The following is a 19719-nucleotide window of genomic DNA, read 5'->3' as shown; positions in this document are numbered from 1 at the left end:
ATAATGGAGATAAAGAGGAGCCCATTGCTAGACCAAAATTTTGTTTATAAAATTCATTATTTAGTTGAAAATAGGTATTATTAGTACATAATGTCAATAACTCCATTATAGCTGATACATTTAGTTTTGTCCTAGTTGTCAATGTATCATCATTCTCTAATTTCGTTTTGATTATGTTTAAAGTTTTATCTAATGGCACATTTGTAAATAAACTGTTTATGTCAAAACTTACTAAAATATTATTTGGATTAAATTCAATAGTTGATAATTTGTTTACAAAATGTTTTGTATTTTTTATAAATGTGTCATCATTATTAGCAAATGGTTTTATAATGTTTAATAAAAATTTTGATAGTTCACTACAAGGAGAACTGATGGTACTACAAATGGGTCTAAGTGGTATGTTCGCTTTATGAATTTTCGGTACTCCATAAAAATGTGGTGACTTACTGTAATGAGGTGTAATTAATTTTCTTTGATAGTATGTTAGATCATTTTTAAATTTGAATAAAGTTCTATAGATTTTGTTTTCCAGTGTTTTCGTTGGATCCTTCGTTAATTTGGTATAAGGTCCATTTGTAATTAGATCTGTAATTTTGTCCTCGTATTGTATTTTATCCATTATTACAGTTGCATTTCCTTTATCCGCTGGTAGGATCGTTATAGAGTCATCATTTTTTAAAGTTTTTAAAGCTTTAATTTCCTCTTTACTGATGTTCTGTTCAATTTGATTTGTCTTTTCCAATTCAAGTTTACATAGTACCCTATATTCAGTGGAAAAAATATCACAGTGTTTACCAACTCATGAAAAAGAACATTGCCGATATAAATGAGTCAAATTAAATAAATTATTAGAAGAATTTTTTTACTAAGCAACAACATTTTTGTTTATATTAATAGTATTTTGTATTTTGACAACGGCACCCGATTTGGGCGTCGAAACGTTAATAAAAATCATTTTTTAATAATATTGTGGCTTATTTCCCATTCTAAATAGTTAAAATTTAATATGGGTAAAATTTTGTTTTGATTGGTTAAATAATACTTGCTTTATGCTTTAGGATATAATATAATATTTCAACCCTTAAAAACCACCCTTAATAACATTACAATTTTTATAAGTAGATAATTTAATAGATCTATACAGAAGAAAAGTAGAATTAAAGAATTACAAAAACATTTATTTACACAAAAATACGAATTTACAAATATGTACAAATACAAATACAAATAGTTTTTTAGTCATCTTCCAGTATACGAACCGGTTCTGTACTATTATACATACATTGAAAATGATCCATAAGCCGACTATTCGAATTTTTCGACAAAAAAAATTCGTTTTATTAACATGGCTTCTTCATTTTTGGCGATAAAAAGTTTTTTCAAAAACGATTTTGTAGGTTTGTAAACTAAATTCCGTAAGATCCCTTAATTTTTAATTGGGGTGGGTTTAAAGGGCTCGAATAAGGGGGTGTTTGCTCGTAAATAGAGGTTTTAAACAGATATATCTCGCTAACTATTCACTGTAATGAAAATCTATGCACAAGAGAATTTTAGTTATTAAAAAAGCTACAATTTAGTAGTCCATCATTTTTTTCGTATCTCGAGTGTTTTCGGAGACATTTTGAACTAAAAGGTGAAAAACAGGAAATTGCAAAAAATCAATATTTCTTTAAACTCCAATTTTTCTAAAATTAGACCTTTTAAATAGGTCAAACTTCTTGTGTGTATTGATAATACAAATATGAAAGGAACTACTGAAAGGTGAAGACCAATTTTTAATTATTAGGAGGACCAATTTTATAACTATTAACTAACCTTTGTTGTTAGGGGTTGTTTTCACTGATTTTTTCATAGAGAAAAGCAGGTACCGACCTTTTTTGATGATAAGTCGCTAAGTTTCATGCTAGAAACTATTTATTATTATTTTTTGAAAGGTCTAATTGTATGATTAAAAAAGAATGTGTGTGTACTTTGTACGCACGTAAGAAGTTATACTTCTATTATAATATAATTTCAACGAAATAAATATACCTACTTAACAGTTACAATACAAAAAAATTAACAATAATTACCAAAAATGAACCAAAACTTAACAATGCCAAATATTAAAAAAAAAAAGAAAAAATATGAATCGTCCGGGATTGGAACCCGCAATCTCGCGATTTTTTTATCTCTGGTCCAATGCTCTACCAACAAGGCCATCAAGCCGCATGCTACTTACCTTTCAGATATACATAATTATACATCACGGTGACAAGTGAAATATAAAAATAGATGTTTTATTATTTTACGCCCAAGGAAGACAAATCCAAAGACACAAAATTATAATAAAAAACCTTTTAAACCACCTTTTTCAAATTGCGCAAGTTGTATTATTAATATTAATGTTAATAAATGAAATATAAATATTTTGACGTTTCACAATTTGACAATTCACTTTTAACTGCAGTGCCTTAAAATTTTTAAAGCACTAGTGCCTTAAAGTAGCATTTTTAACGCTCCTATGGAATCCTAAAAATTGCATTTTTAACACGTTTGTAGAAAAATATATTTAAAAACACTAATATATTCTTTCCACACCTTTTCTGGACTGATATATACATAAATTAAAACATTTTGAAGTATAACTTCAAAAATATAATATGAAAACTATTTAAAAAGGCAGTATAACTATTAACTAACCTTTGTTGTTTCTCTTCCCACAAATTTTAAAACGCAACAACCATGCATAACCAAACCGTCAACCGTCCAAACCACAGCTGCGCTACAGCTGCCAAATTGCATAATTTTTGACATGTCATTTGAACATCCAATCAGAACAAAGTTATAATGCGCATGCGCCGGGATCGTAGGTTTTAACATATAAAAATTCACCCTTATATCGCGCGTAAAGCAGTATAACTTCAAAAAATATTATTTCAGTTTTCCTCGAAAAATGCAAAGTGTTTCCGTTATTTGGCTTTTAATATTTCAAATTATGCATTTGACGAAAAAAGCTAACTTTTAACATGCCGCATCTCGGTTCGTATTGGTCTTAAAGATATTACAGAAAAAAAATTTGGTTTGTGTTACTAAAAGATACAATTTTGATATCTACAGTTTTTTTGATTAAATGCATATTTTTCGAGGTATTCTCAAAAAACCCTCTAAAAAAGTCGATTTTTTCGTCGAAAAACTGTTACTTTCAAGCGCGAATAACTCAAAAAATATTAGTTTTACGAAGAAAATGTAAAAACATTTTTTTCGTACAATTACTTTTTACATCGATTTACATGGTTAAAATGTAATAAAAAAATTCCCGTCCCCGAGATGGGGTGGCAACCACCCCAAGGTTTTAGCGTACAGCGGCATGATATAGAAAATGATCCTTGGACTATTCCCTACCATCTGTGAAAATTTCAAGTAAATCCATGCTGGACGAAAAAATTGCGAGCCAAAATGCTTCATTTCTTCGACTAACAATGGATTAGTGATCTATAAATGAAACGTAGTGACTTTTTTGGTCGCATTTTGGAATGGTTTCACGTTTTACTTACAAGTGTATAATCTATAATCTATTTGGTTTCTTGAAGACCCAGCGTTTGCTGCTATCATCAAAGGGGTTTTCCAAGTGTTCGCTTAAATACCAAGATTAAAAATTATGTTACATTGACAACCAGAACAAAACTAAATGTATCATTATCATCTATAATGGAGCTGGCTCATAACTTATATTATTTTCTTAAAAAAAGGAAATAGAAGGTGAGATGGAAGCAAGAGATAAAAAAAGATATGGAAAGAATGGAACTATGGAAGGACGGAAACGAAAAATGGATAGCAGAAAAACCATATATCAATCCATGGAAATACTCAGCACATAACTAAGGCATATTGACTTCGAATTACGAATATACCTGCTGGTTTCTTCCAATATTTACTCCTTGGTCCGCCACTGGAATTTTTCCATCCTTTTCGCAACATTGTCGTCATGATACACTTCTCCGTTACTCCGTTGGCTGAGCTCCGTGAATCTATAATTTATACCAAAATTCATGATCACATTACCTTGAATATCTATAATAGATCCCACAAGTTTAAAACATATGAGTTGTGTTTTTATTGACATGCTACACATGTAGATGTTTTATTACCTTGATTAAAAATGAACCAGATGCGCCGTTTATGAGGGTTTCGACATTTTTACCTATTTTTTTTTGACAAGTTAAAAAATTGTTCCCGGTGTAGTGTTCTCTTCAGGGTTATGATCTTGCTTCTTCAATTGCGACAACGACTAAAACAAACTGATGCACTGTCTACAACTCTGTTCATTCGGGTATTCAATCAACGGTTCTATATTATATACCTAATGCTCGAATTGGTCATAGAATAGAGGGGACTAAACCGAACAGGAACACTAAAGACAAGGAGTTACCTAATTCTAGCTAGGTCCAGGCACGTATTAAAACAAGTAACTGTCAAATTTTCTACAGAAAAAGTAAACCTGAAAAAGACGTTGAAATTGTTGAATACAACACAATCCAGAACAAATGAATCAGAATTGTTAGTACAGTGGAACCTCGATAAGTCGGCCCCCGATAACCCGGAAGTCCGGCTAACCCGGACCGATTTTCATCGGACAAACATTTCAACAATAAAAATGTATGTATTATGTTAAAACATTTTATCTGCAGCCGCTTCTGGAATGTCTTAAAAATATCGAATTTCATTGATAAAACTTCCCTTCAATAATAATATAATATTTGAGAGATAATGGGTATCTGTGTAATTTGAACTATATGATAGTAAAAATGATTCATGCACACGGCGGCGGCAGAGCAACATTCATTATCGCAAACAACAGGCACCTGTTATTCCTTTTATTTATTTTCAACTGTCTATTAAAAAATTGTTTTTTTAAATAAAATGGTCTTTTAAACAATGAAAGAGTCACTGTTCTTAAATTACATAAGCAGACCAGACGAAATTATTGACACAACCAAACTGACTGAGTTTTTTACCTAGAAATTAATAATACTCTATATTGTCTATACTAAACTCTATACAACCATAGGTAACTGTGCATATATATTTCATATTATTTTGCTTATAAGGGACTTTATCTATAAGTATACCGTATTTTATTAATTTTTACCATGCTCTCCGGCTAACCCGGATTTTCGGTAACCCGGATCGGCCGCGGTCCCGATTAATCCGAGTTATCGAGGTTCCACTGTAATGAAATAAAATTCGGACGAACTTAGAAAAATTACCTACAAAGAACTGTAAATAAATAGGAAAAAGAGCATCAACTAATCATCAAATTATAAATAATATTTAAAAAGTCAAGTGCATTTCATAAAACCTTTCATCAAAGAATGTCAGGAGAAGAACAAAAATACATATCTCAGTGGCGGCTCCTCTTTGAGGCCGCATGGCCGCGCGCCCTCCCAGATATAATGGGTGCGTTCGGACGACCATAGCGGCTGGCTGCCAGCAGAAATCGGCTGAGTGGTTGCATCCAGCCGTGATAGGGAAAGCTTAGTAAATCTCTCAGCGGCTGACTTCCAGCGGTGACGTCTGACAGCTACTGCTGGCTCAGCTGTCCAGCCGCTGTGGTCATCCGAACGCACCCAATGTTGGTTAAAAAATTCTGATACAACCAACTTCAACATTTTCTATTCTAATTTTAATTTGTTGAAATTCACATAAAAACACTGTCTGATATTTTTCCGACGCTCAACCAGCTTGTCATAGCTTTATAGGACGTAGGCGATGGTTGAGACCACGTTGAGAGGGCACGCACGATATTTGAGCGCAAGAGAAGTGCGGCCACGTAACCATAGCAATCGAGGACGGTCGACCAACACTCCCACTCATCTTCAGACGTTGCGTGATGTTGCATTTTGGCCGCACTTCGCACTTCTTTAGCGGCCTCAGTCTCAGTGAGCAAGAAAGCACGCGGCAAGAAGCTTTGCAAGCAGTTATCTCTGACAACAATAAAGCGAAAGCAGTGGAAAAGTTTGCAGTAGTAGTGTTTAAAGTTTCACTTATTCTTATTACGTAAGTACACATATTTTTCATATTATAACACATGGGCTAATTAGAACGAATTTATTTTAGCATCATGAATACTGTTCATAATATATTAAATACGAACTTTTCCAATCTGCCACTTGAAGATAAGTTAAAAATTAAAGAATTGGGCAGGCCGTTGCCAAATTTGAAGTTAACGCAAATTAGTGAACGCAAAGCAGAAAACAGAAGTTTCACCCGCCATTTTTCAAGAGACATTTATACAAGAAATAATTGGATTTGTGGTTGTGACGTTTCGAATTTATTGTACTGTTTCCCGTGTTTATTACTTTACAATGCCGGATCAGGGATGGACTGAAATTGGGCAAGAACAGGGATAAAAGATCTTCACCACCTTCCTGCAAAAATAAAAAAACATGAATCGTCTCGTGGTCATATTAATTCATGCACAGGGTTCGCATTGCTTGGCAAAGTCAATATTTTAACACAATTGAGTTCTGCATACAGGGAGTCTTTAGTACTACACAATAATAAAGTCAGAAAAAACCGACACATTTTGAAAAGAATTATTAGCTGTGTAAAATTTTGCGGTTCTTTTGAACTAGCACTTAGAGGTCATGACGAAAGCGAGGGATCTGAAAATCGAGGAATATTTAGAGAGTTGATAGATTTTACTGCAGAGTTGGATGCTACACTTAAAGAACATTTACAGAAAGCAACTGTGTTTAAAGGAACCTCCAAGACCATACAAAATGATATTTTGGACTGTATGCTACTAGTTTGTCGGGAAGAAATTTCCCGTCAAATTGAAAAGGCCGACTTTTTATCTATCCAATGCGATGAAACCACCGATGTCTCAAATAATTGTCAAATGGTATTGATATTACGGTATTTCTACGAAGATTCCATTTATGAAAATTTTTGGGGCTTTTTAAGGGTTATGGATAAAACAGCAGCTGGGTTAAAAACCTGCATTGAAAACGAAATAGATCCGTTAATTTTAAAAACTCCTCAAAAACTAATAGCGCAAACTTATGATGGTGCAAATGTTATGAGCGGTTCTACCAGCGGTGTTCAAATCCAAATTAAACAGAAATATCCCAGTGCACATTTTATACATTGCTATGCCCATCAATTAAACCTAATTATGCAGAAAGCCGCATCGCAAAACCCTAAAGTGCGAGTGTTTTTTAATAATCTATCAGCTATCCCAGCGTTTTTTTCAAATTCTTCCCATCGATGCGATATTTTAGAAGAAATAGTAAATAAAAGATTACCGAGAGTGGCCGTCACTAGATGGAACTATAATATTCGTACGGTTAATTCTGTATATGAAAATCGTGAGAAACTTATAGAAGTTTTTGAAGAGGTCGAGGACAGATGTGAAAAGAGTGTTACTTCCAATGAGGCTTCTGGCTTGAGGCGAGCGTTAGAAGATCCAGAATTTATGTTTTGGTTAACGATTTTCCATAAAGTCTTGCCGCAAGTCGATATACTTTATAATCAACTCCAATCAAGAAATAAGGACAGTGTTGAATTGAAGAAGGACTTAGAAATTTTGGAGCAAAGTATTACCAACATTCGAAATGATACTGATGAAATTAAAGAAAGTGTTGAATCAAATTTTGAAAGTGCTAAAAGAAGAAGAACTGATGATAATATGCGAAGTGTTATTGCCAAGGAGGTGTGTGATGTAATAACAACACAAATGAAGGAAAGGTTCTCTTATCGGGGCCATTTGCAAGCGGCTGAACTATTCAACAAAGACATGTACTCAAAATATTCGAAAACTTTTCCAGTTAATATTCTAGATGCTGTAACTACTTGTTATCCCGTGTTATGCAAGACCAGATTAAAGACTGAATTAGAAGTAATATATTCGAGGCCAGACTTAAAAGAAATTGTTGGAGCTATGAACATTCTCACGTTTATGTTAGAGAATAATCTTGCCGAAACCTTTGCAGAAACAATAATGGTGTTAAAAATTATTGTGACAACTCCAATGACAACTGCAGAATCGGAACGTTGTTTTTCAACCCTTAAGCGCATAAAAACATTTTTGCGAAACACAATGCTTAATGATCGACTAAATGCCCTAGCTATGATGTCCATAAACCGAAATTTACTTCATGATGGGATCAATGATTTCGAGGAAAAAGTTATGGAAAAATTTATTGCTATGAAAGACCGTAGAGCCGATTTTAATTTTAAAAAGTAATTGTAATGTATTAATTATTATGAACGCAATGTCGTAGTGTATTTCTTGAATAGAACTGTTAAACTATTATAAATCAAATTTGTTTGTATTTGAAAATTTAAATATGTAGTAGGTACCTAGTTCCTGTAAGTTGTACCTAACTATTTTATTTTGACCAGAGCCGAAAGTCGGTAAGGTTGGTTTTTCCCATAATTTGAGAAATTTGCCGACCAGCCCATCGTAAAAATTATTGCCCCTATTTGAGTATTGCCCTTCATTGCGTTTACCTGCGTAACGCCAATTTAATGTTTTCTACGAACTTGAAACCGTTTGCCGCGTCAAAAGCTTTGCCGTCATATTTGCCCATCTGCGTATATAAACCTACAATAGTTCTCAGCAAACATTCTAGGGAAAAAATTGCAAAGACACCGTTCAAATAGTAAATGGAAATCCACTTTGCACCCGATAGAAAAATGAAAACCCGCTGCCCCTGATCAAATTCCTACTAAATCCGTGAGGGCAAATTTTTGTGTGCAATTGTTATTATCTGCGCCCTCCCTGCTCAAATTCCACGAGCCGCCACTGACATATCTATAAGACAGTGCTGAGACCAACGGTACTTTATGCAAGTGAGACTTGGGTCTACCAGGATCTGGACTTTTGCCCAAGCAGAAAAAGAAAAAATTAACACGTGGGAACAAAGAATTCTAACACGAGAATGAAGCAAACGTAGAGCACTGCAATACCCAAGTAGCCAAAGCAATGATATTAAGGTGTCTAGAACATTCGGAAAGAACGAATTATGAATGGATACCAAAGAAATTGAGAGAAGCAGAGCCTGTATCAAAAACGGTAAAAACTGGCGAATTAAGGTTAGAGACCGAAGAAAATGGAAGGGAATTGTCCAGTGATGGACATAAAAAGCCTGCGTGAGTATTATGTATTCACTTCTATCTTTTCACTTCTGTTTTTATCCTGAATAGAGCTGTTCTCAGTAGAATCTGTAGTGTCCAGTTATTACAAATCGTTCTGTATAAATATAAAGGTCACATCTAGTCCAGTTTGATATACTCATTTATTGTTAATATAATTGCGAAAAAAGGTCGGAATTGCAAAAAAAAATATTTTCGCAATAACTGTTGTAAAAATTAGTGTAGGGGAATGGGGGGCATGACGGGGTCTCGAGGTAAGACGGGGTACCGCACACAAACAAGAAACTACACGTTGGTGAATAGCATGCAGTAACTCAATAGGAAGAGTCGGAAGAGTCATTCGATTAACGGTCCCTGCAAGAGAAACCGTGAATGCAGGGTTGTTAACTCTACGGATTTTTCCGTAGATCTACGGATTTTCGAAATTATTTCGGATTTTCAGATATCGACCACATTTCTACGGATTTTTCAGCTGCAGCCATCAAGAAGCTAAAATGAGGATTTTTTTACTCTTAATGTGTCATTCTTCTTCTTTTTTGGTCTATCAAGTAACTATTCTTCTTCTTCTATTTTGGTCTGTCAAGTGCCATTCTTCTTCTTTTTTGGTCTATCAAGTGTCACTATTCTTCTTTTTGGTCTGTCAAGTGTCATTCTTCTTCTGTTTTGGTCTGTCAAGCATCATTCTTCTTTTTTGTCTGTCAAGTGTCATTCTTCTTCTTTTTTTGGTCTGCCAAGTGTCATTTTCTGTCAGATTTCTGCACTACGGATTTCTACGGATTTTTGAACCGCCATCTACGGAAATATTCAGTTGCGTTGTTAACAACCCTGCGTGAATGAGAGTGCACGCGTTTTTTGTTTACAAACGGAAAACTGTTTTAGCGATCCGTTGATCTAATTTTGTGCAAGGACAACCATCGTTATTTTAGGGTAATTATGATCACCTCATTAATGTCTTTTTTTATCGTTGTTTACTAGTATTCTTATTTTGATAATGGCATATTGTTTATGTGAATACGTTAAACATTTAATTAGTGAAATTTTTTTTTGTTCAAAGTTACCTTTTGAGGCAAGATGGGGTATTGGGTGCGTGGTATGATGGGACATTGGTGGTAAGTCTGGGTTAATTTAAATTTCTTAATAAATAACATTGGATTATTATTTTAGATAATACCATGGTACGTACTTACAAGAAAAAAACAAAAAGAGGAGAGTGGTCGAGAGATGCTATGAAAACAGCCATAGATAAAGTGACATCGTCATAACCCTGGATAGGCTGCCAGATCTGTGGATGTTGAGCTCACAATGCTTGTGCTAGGGTGGACAATGAAGATCTGGAGCAAATACACATTTTTGTTTGTTTTGTGAGAATTAATTAGCATCACCATCATGCCCCAATTCCATTACCCCATCATACCCCATAGTATGGGGCAAGATGGTTTTTCATAATGTTCTTATTAATGGCTAATTGTTGAAAAATGTGATAGGTTGATTTTTCAAAGATTGTACCAAATCATAGTTAGATTAATGACGTAACGTGCCATCAATTAAAAATAGTAATAAACGTAGTAATTATGTTGTATTTTTGTTATTTTCCTTAGCTACCCCATCATACCCCCCCTTCCCCTACAGCTTTGAAATTTTTGTCAAATAAGGGTCCTTTGGTGCTTAATATGTGATAAAAATTTCAAAGCGATTCATTCAATTGTTTAAATTTTATTCAAATTGTTTATCCCAGAGAGCATTTTTTTTTTCAATAACATAAGTCAGAAAAAAATGACGTTAGAACCATTCCACAGGTGTCAAATGAAAGAGTATGAGCTATATTTTCAACTTGGTTTGAAAAAAGTGAATAAAAAATGCATTTATTAGTAATAAATAATTATGCAAAAGTATCGTAAATCTTTCCTTATAAACTTTTTATTTTGTTATATAAGAAATTACATATATTTATTACAATTTTTTATCAATTATGATATAAATAACATTACTTGGTAGTTGTACACTTAAAACAGGGTAAAAAATTTAATTTTTTTGAAAAAAGTTATTAAAAAAGTTTATAAAGAAAAATTGACGATACTTTTGCATAATTATTTATTACTAATAAATGCATTTTTTATTCACTTTTTTAAACCATGTTGAAAATGTAGCTCATGCTCTTTCATTTGACACCTGTGAAATGGTTCTAACGTCATTTTTTTGCTGACTTATGTTATTGCAAAAAAATGCTCTCTGGGATAAACAATTTGAATAAAATTTACTGAATCGCTTTAAAATTTTTATCACATATTGAGCATCAAAGAACCCTCATTTGACAAAAATTTTAAAGCTGTATACTAATTTTTACAACAGTTATTGCGAAAACAATTTTTTTTGCAACTCCTACCTCTTTTCGCAATTATATTAACAATAAATGAGTATATCAAACTTTGTAATACGTCATTTTAAAGCTTTTTCCATAATCTCGAAGATATTTGTACTAAAAAAATCATAAGTTTCACTGTTTTCCGTTGATTTGAAAAAAAAAGGGGAAATGCCATTTTTGACAGTTAATTGTTTATAAATAAAAATGGCCGCCAGATCCTACGCAGGAAATAGTTACAATTTGTTCCTATAGCTGTTACCTGTCGAAAAAACGCTTCAGTACCCTGGCTGCTGAAGTGTCACGAACAGGGTATATTTTTGTCTTATACCCTGGCCTAATCTACCTGATAAACACTCGCTGTATGCTTTAGCGTAGCGATAACAAAAGTAATTTCCAATGCCACTAATTAGGTTTTCGTTTTCGTAAAACATTTATTCTTAATATATGTAAAAGATAATAAATGAATTATCATTTACAGCAACTTTAAATAAAAACTCAATTATCATTAAAGAGTATATTAGTTTTATTATAACAATTATCGCAAGTTTAAAAATAAAACTATGAAGAAATAACTATAAATGATATTTCTATCTTTATTATAGCAATAACCAAAAACATTTGTCTTTCTTTTATTTGTAAGAATCCATAGACGTGGCAAACTAAAATTGAGTTAATCTTTCGATTAGGTACTTCGAACCTCATATTATCACCTCTTCAGTTTAGTTTCAGCTACGTTGGATCAAATACATAGAATAACTAATTTAATAGAATGATCACTGGAAAGAAAGAAAGTTTGTTCAGCCGTCTTTCTGGATGCTGCTGACGCTTTCGATAGAGTATGACATAAGGGCAAGGGTCTCATTCGCAAGCTAAGAAGAGTACTACCAAAACAATACTCTCAATTAATGGAATCTTACATTTTAAATAGATTCTTCAGAGTCATGCAGGAGGAAACCTGTTCTGCGCTGAAAGAAATCAAAGCAAGAGTACCGCAAGCTGGTTTACTAGAACCGATGTTCTAAATATTTACGGTAATGATATTCCAGACCTTGAAAAAGATATTGTAAGTACGACAAGGTACTTAGTACGATCTATTCAGATACACGATCTATTATACGAAGCTATCCTATCAGTTGAACATCATGAAAAAGCTGCAAGAAAATTGCAGATGTCAGTGAATAGAATCAACCAATCATTGGACAAAAAAATGGAGAACTAAAATAATTAATGATACAAAATCAGTACAACATGTCAATTTCACCCATCAAAGAGTGTGATATTAGTCTATTAGAATAGATAACATTCAGGCTCCTGTTGCAGATTCTATAAAAATACAAAAAATTTAATTTGCACATTTGTATTATTTTGGTAATTATATTATTTAATATACTTTTTGTATTTCCAGGTTGCAAGTTTTGCCCTCTCAGAACCATCCTCAGGATCGGACGCCTTCGCCCTCAAAACAACAGCCAAAAAAGACGGATCTGATTATATTTTGAACGGCTCCAAAATGTGGATCTCGAATTCAGACATAGCTGGAGTGTTCCTGATCATGGCTAACGCTAATCCTTCTGCGGTGAGTAAACAAAAGCATTATTTTCAGTTTTACACGAAATATCAGTTCAATACTGCATTTCATTTTCACTATCGAACAGAAGTTTCCTGACTTCTTGTTGCTTCGTACAGAGGTCGCTACTAGCGTACTCAGGTCTGTTATATTAAGGGGATGGGTACGTATTTTCGGCTGCAATGCTATTCAAATGGGGATTCATTTTTTTCGAATCCTGAGAAAACTAATAAGTATTTTTGAAAAATTTAAACGCAGAATGAAAGATTACGTTATTACCGAGGGCCGAAAGTCCCTGAGAACATCTATATTGCTTATTTTAATAAGTTACAGGGGTGAAAAACTAAGAGAAAATTTAGTGTGCTTTTTAATTTCAAATATCTCATTCAAAATAAACTTTTTATTTATTCTAAGGGACTTTCAGCCCTCGGTAATAATTTAGTCTTTCATTCTGCGTTTAAATTTTTCAAAAATATTTATTGGTTTTTTCAGGATTCGAAAAAAATGAACATAATGCCGTGGTAATATTTTCCAAATCTATCTTTGTCTTACAACGCACTCAGCCGAATATAATATTGTCAGCATATATTGTCAGTCAGACACTGACAATCAGTGACAATTTTAAATATTTGACATGGAATCGAGAATATTTTGAGTTTGTTGATTAAATAATATTGATATATAGTGTATTTGATAAAATTTATTTAAGACGTGAACTTAATAAAAAGTTATTTATTGTGTATTATTTGCTGAAGATCCAAGCAAAGAATACATCAGGATAATAAATATATTCTGTGATCCAAGTATTTTGTTGTTAAAGATGTTCAAAATTGTAAGCGTTCCATAGTAACAATATACAGTGGGTGATCATATTATTAGAGCCACCTAGTAAAATTCAATGTTTTAGAGGAAGAGTATATAATTGATCTGTATCATATATTAATGGATTTGTTTTCATTTGGCTCAGGGTTGCAAAAAAACATGTTTTTTTAATTTTAAACAAAACAAACGTTTTTTTTTGTTTTAAACGTTTTTTTTTTGTTTTAAACCTGTTTTTTTGTTTTTAAATTGCATGTTTTAAACAAATAAAACTTGTTTAAAACACATGTTTTTTGTTTTAAACGTTTTTTTTGCTTTAAAAATGTTTTTGTTTTTAAATTTTATATTTTAAACAAATAAAACTTAGAAGAAAACATTGTTTAAATCATATTTTCCTAAACATAATATTAATTGAAAGTGTTTGATCTATTATTATTATTCTACTAAATAATAGATAAGAAAACCAATTGCAAAATTAGGAGCTATTGCCTGGGGAACCCCAGACTATTTACTATTTATAAATCCGCATTACAAGTTGGCTATTGCAATAACGTCTATTGTCAGTTATTTTGTGCTGTTTCTGGTGGTGCTTAGTGTTTTTTTTAAACATGCAAATGATTTGGTGACCCCAGCTCATTTTTTGGCAAATTTGCTTGATCATCGCTTTATTGAAAATAAACTTATCATCCATCCATTATAAATTATCATCCAGAAGCATTTTAGATTATTATTATTACCAGGCAAAGTGTGTACCCTTTACTCCATATGTTTTCTAAACACCTATATTGAGAATGTAAAACCATTGGCATGGTGGCGTTCTAAGAAAAATATAAATAGGTATACTACAGCATTGAAACTTGCTCAACAGCTTCACACAGCTGTTGCATCGTCAGCCAACATAGAAGACTCTTCTGATCATAAGGTTTACCATTCCAAACTACGTAATCGGCTAGGCAATGTCAAAGCTGCTAAGTTGGTTTCAATTTTTAAAAAGCTTAATTCCATCAGTGATGACGTGACTGATTTAAATTACAAGATTACTATGAGTCTGAAACAGTTTTGAGAAATTGATTAACTCTTCTTTGCAAAATATTTTCAGTTTTCCAATTTTTTTTGTGTTCAGATTATTAATAAATAAATAATATATATGTTCAAAAGTTTATATAATGTATTTGAGAATTTTTTTGATATTAGTAAAGAAAATGAAAAAAAGCACTTGTTTAATTTAAGTGTTTTAAATAAAAACTGTTTTAAACATAAGCAAACGTTTAAAACACGTTTAAAACAGTTGATTAAAACAAAATGTTTAAAACAAAACAACCCTGATTTGGCTGTCTTGTTACACTTTATGAAAGTGCAATAAATAGTCTGACAATAGTTTTACCACGCATGTGTGGCAATGCGTGACTCAGATGCCATTGTTTGTCAGTGCTGCACAGCCTAGCTTGCAACTCGTGTACCGTGTACCTATTATTTTGTATTCTTGGTGTTTAGAGTTATAATAAACTTTGCGAGATTCCATTGCTCTCTAGTGATATTCTGACAGGCCTATACTATTTTTTGTGAATTTAGTAAAAATTGCGCGTTCCTTACACTAGTGGTACCAGAACATCATGGGAAATCCAAAGACATCTCACCAAGGAAAATAGCAGAAATAAAAACTTTAATATTCAATACTAATCACTCCAACAGAAACATAGCATCCATTTCTAAAGTTTCAAAGGCAACGTATTATTAAAAAATCACTTTAACACTTTTCCCCTTTTCTCGATTGAGTATTAGTTTTTGTTGTACATATAAATTATTACAATCACTAAATACATAGTTAGTGAAAAAATTATCACATTTATTAACTGAATTAATAATTTCCAATTATACAAGTAGCAGTTATCCAAGAACATTCAAAAGCCATCTCTTTAAGTTAATGATGACATTTTCAAGTAGAATGACATTCTATGTAGTAATGTTTACATATCCATACCAGTGTGAATTTTACTACACGTAATTTGCCGTGTAAAGACAGGAAAAGTAGGGATAGCCGTAAAATATTTGCGAATTATGTACCGATGGCCTTAACTAAAATGATCAAAATAGATTGCATTGCCTTTCAGTTTGAACTATATACCACAAGTGTTTCTAATGAGAGTTGAATAACTCGAAATACGTGTAGAACAAACAATGGTGGTGTTCGAATTGAAAGGAAGTGCAATCCTCTGTTGTAATGCTGCAATGCTGAAGATGGGGAAGGAGTGCGAAGTCATAGAAACCATACAAACGAGAAAACTGGAATATCTGGACCACATGATAAGAGCCACACGCGTCCCTGTTGGCAGTTTGAACATTTAATTTAAGCGAAAAGCAATGATTATTTATGAAATAAACATTTTTTTTATATTATGTGGCATCAGTAAAATGTATTTTGAGTTAAATAAATTAAATACATTCTTCTTTTTGCGTCAATTATTCTAATTCAAAAATTATTTTTTTGGCCACCCAATATAAATATTGATGTTAATGTTTATATTACTGAATAGAGAATTGAATGGCCTTTCAAATGAGCTACCACACGACGCCTATTCCCATTTAAAAAATCATCGATGACGTCATCACGTCCAAATCGATGACGTCACTATTATGGGATATACGTCAAAAAATCATAATTTAAAAATAAAAAACGACCTCTCAGAGCTTTAACTCTGAAAATAATTAAGTCATGAGATAATAGACCGTTTCCACACTTTACGAATGCACTGTATATCTTTTTTAATTATTAATTTGAATGACGCAAAGATTCTTAATACGACTCTGTATTTTTGGCGCACGTTTGTCTCTGATAAAATCTGTATAAACAACGATAAAATTTAAAAATCGAAAGTGGATCTAAGTCAACATTTCAAAAAAACGAGGTTATTTTTGTCAAAACGGATAAACGTTATCAACGAATAAATATTTGAAAAAAACAAGTCAATTAACATTTGAAATATTTTAGATTCTGTCAAAATTGTTGGAGGGGGGGCACCTCATTGGAGTGATATACGTGATTTGAAAATGTATAATAGCATAGTAAATTTCCATAAGGAAACAAATGGAAGATATAACAATGAAGGTCTTTAAGGCCTGTTTAAAACTATAAAACTGCATCAAATATAAAACTATCAATCTTCTTATCTTATCATTTTTCTGGCTTTACAACCCTGTATGGATCCTAAGGTCGCTGCATATTATCATGTACCTACGTAGCGTTTTCAGCACGTAGCGTTTAGTTTCCGAAAAATATAATTTAATGGTTTTAAATATGAACAATCCACACTGTCTTCAACGTATCGCATCAGACACCTTTCAGTAAAATCAGGTTTTTCGGAGACTACGCTACGTGCTGGAAACGCTACGTGTATGATAATATGCATCGACCTTTACGTTCAGTAAAATCATATTTTTCGGAGACTACGCTACGTGCTGGAAACGCTACATGCATGATATATGCAGCGTCCTCTAACCTCAAGAATTTGTCTCCAGTTATCCCTATCCATCGCATTCTTTCGCCAAGTATGTATTCCCATATTTTTCATGTCTTCATCGATAATATAAAGGAACCTTGTTGTGGTTCTTCTTCTTCTTCTCTGGCCAATCGGGGTATTACTTTCCATTTTTTTAGTTATTATAGGCATTAAAAAGCTTAATATTTGTGGTAAAACTAGAAAGGTTTTACGTATAATATTTTTTTCTTGCTTTTGTTGCACATGTACAATACTAAATTGTTAAAAGTTGTTAAACATTATTTAAAAAAAAACGGTATTGTTTGGATCCAAAGAAGTAAAGTTTAAAGTACATAATATACACAGGATGTAACAAAAATACAAGTAATAAATTAAATCACATATTCTGGGACCAAAAATAGTTCGAATAACTTTATTACCTTTGTACAAATATGCACATAAAAAAGTTACAGCCCTTTGAAGTTACAAAATGAAAATCGATTTTTTCGAATATATCGAAAACTATTAGAGACTTTTTTATTGAAAATGGACATGAGGCATTCTTAGGGCAGGAGCATCTTAAAGAAAAATTATAGTGAGATTTATGGGGATTTTGTTCCTTTTAACCGCCCTCCCCCCCGCAAACTATCGTGTACGTTCCGATTAAATTATTATTATGGTACCATTAGTTAAACCGTTGATTGAAATATTAATACGTCCTCCAATACATCAATCAACGGTTAAACTAAATATTTTTAAAATTTTTTTGCATCTTAGTATTTTTTCGATAAGGCAGTTTTTATCGAGTTGCGACTTCTTTTTTAATATGTTTACATAAAAATTTTATGGAAGTTTTGTTCCTTTAAACCCTCCAAATGTTTGTGTACGTTCCAATTATTAAACTATTTCTGCGGTACCATTAGTTAAACACAGTGTTTTAAAACTTTTTTGTCTCTTTGTATTTTTTCGATTAAGCACCTTTTATCGAGATGTGCCTTCTTTTTTAATATGGTTCAAAATATACCTAAAAATGTAAATCATAAAGAAATTTTTATATTACATATTACAAAGTCTCCATAATCGTACTTAACCATATACAAATCTGTGGTGGATTTGACAAATATTCAAAATATCTGGATAAAAACTGACTTTTCGAAAAAGTACTAAGAGGCAAAAAAGTTTTTAAAACAATGTGTTTAACTAATGGTACCACAATAATAATCTAATTGGAACGTACACAAAAGTTTGGGGGGTTTAAAGGAACAAAACTCCCATAAAATTTTTATGGAGCGTCCAAACTTCACTACTATTTATTTTTAGGATGCTACTGCCATAAAAATGTTACATGTCCATTTTCAATAAAAAAATCTCTAATAGTTTTCGATATATTGGAAAGAATCGATTTTCATTTTGTAACTTCAAAGAGCTGTAACTTTTTTCCTGTACCTACACATTTTTACTAAGGTAAGTTAGGTTTAATCGAACTATTTTTGGTCCCAAAATATGTGATTAATTTTATGACCTGTATTTTTGTTACACCCTGTATAAAACCATCATACGAAAAATAGCAACATATAACGTAAAAACATGGATCATGACATGACACAAAAGACAATAAACCTTATTAATAATTTTGAAAGAAAGATCTTAAGGAGGATATTGGGGCCCATTTGCGACAATGGTATATGGAGAATAAGGTTCAACCAAGAGTTATATGTACCAATATTACAAAGAATCCTCTATAGCAAATTATGCAACAATACAAAGATTGCGCTGGGCAAGTCGCCTTATAAGAATGGATAACGACAGAATACCTAGCAGATGAACGCTTAGCTTATGGTGGGACGTCGGCCAGTAGAAAGACCAAAGAAGAGGTGGATAGACGAAGTGGGAACAGATGCTAAAGAGATATTGAGGGAGGATAACTGGAGGAGAGCAGCGAGGAATGGAGATACTTGGGGGCGGATGCTGGGGGAAGCCTGGGCCCGTCTTAGGCTCTAGATAGATCCATAGGAGAGAGAGAGCCGAAAAGGAAGACTATTCAATAGGGAACTTGCATAAAATTTTCAATTCGAAAAAAATGTTATAAATCACAAAAGAACATAATTTAAAACATGTATCAAAGATAAAAAAGTTATTTTGTCTTTCATTTGGCCCCTAAAGACGATTAAAAATTCAAATTATACCAACCAGCCCAAAACGCGTTGTGTCATTATATGTTTACATTCTGCACCAACACAGTAAACAAAAATATAATTTTAAATTAGACATTATAAACGTCAGTAGAAAATACAGATATGTGACGTCACAGGTGTTTTTGATCGTTAGAACTATTTATAGAAAATTGTTCT

At 32.5% G+C, this 19719-nt stretch overlaps 2 protein-coding genes across 2 annotated transcripts in view; both read left to right on the top strand.

Moving 5' to 3' along the window:
- The window catches only part of LOC126884896 (adhesion G protein-coupled receptor A3), a 400023-nt gene that overhangs the window by 203465 nt on the left and 176839 nt on the right, over positions 1–19719 (top strand). The window lies entirely within an intron of this gene.
- Positions 1–19719, top strand: part of LOC126884904 (short/branched chain specific acyl-CoA dehydrogenase, mitochondrial) — a 75034-nt gene that overhangs the window by 44645 nt on the left and 10670 nt on the right. Inside the window, exon 5 of the mRNA XM_050651235.1 lies at positions 12912–13082. Within this exon, the coding sequence (XP_050507192.1) occupies positions 12912–13082 (171 nt within the window). The remainder of the gene's footprint in view (positions 1–12911; positions 13083–19719) is intronic.

The sequence above is a fragment of the Diabrotica virgifera genome, chromosome 5 (assembly GCF_917563875.1).
Source record: "Diabrotica virgifera virgifera chromosome 5, PGI_DIABVI_V3a".
Classification (NCBI taxonomy): Eukaryota; Metazoa; Arthropoda; class Insecta; order Coleoptera; family Chrysomelidae; genus Diabrotica; species Diabrotica virgifera.
Note: the sequence above shows the minus strand (reverse complement) of the source record. Positions and strands in the feature narration are given on the sequence as shown.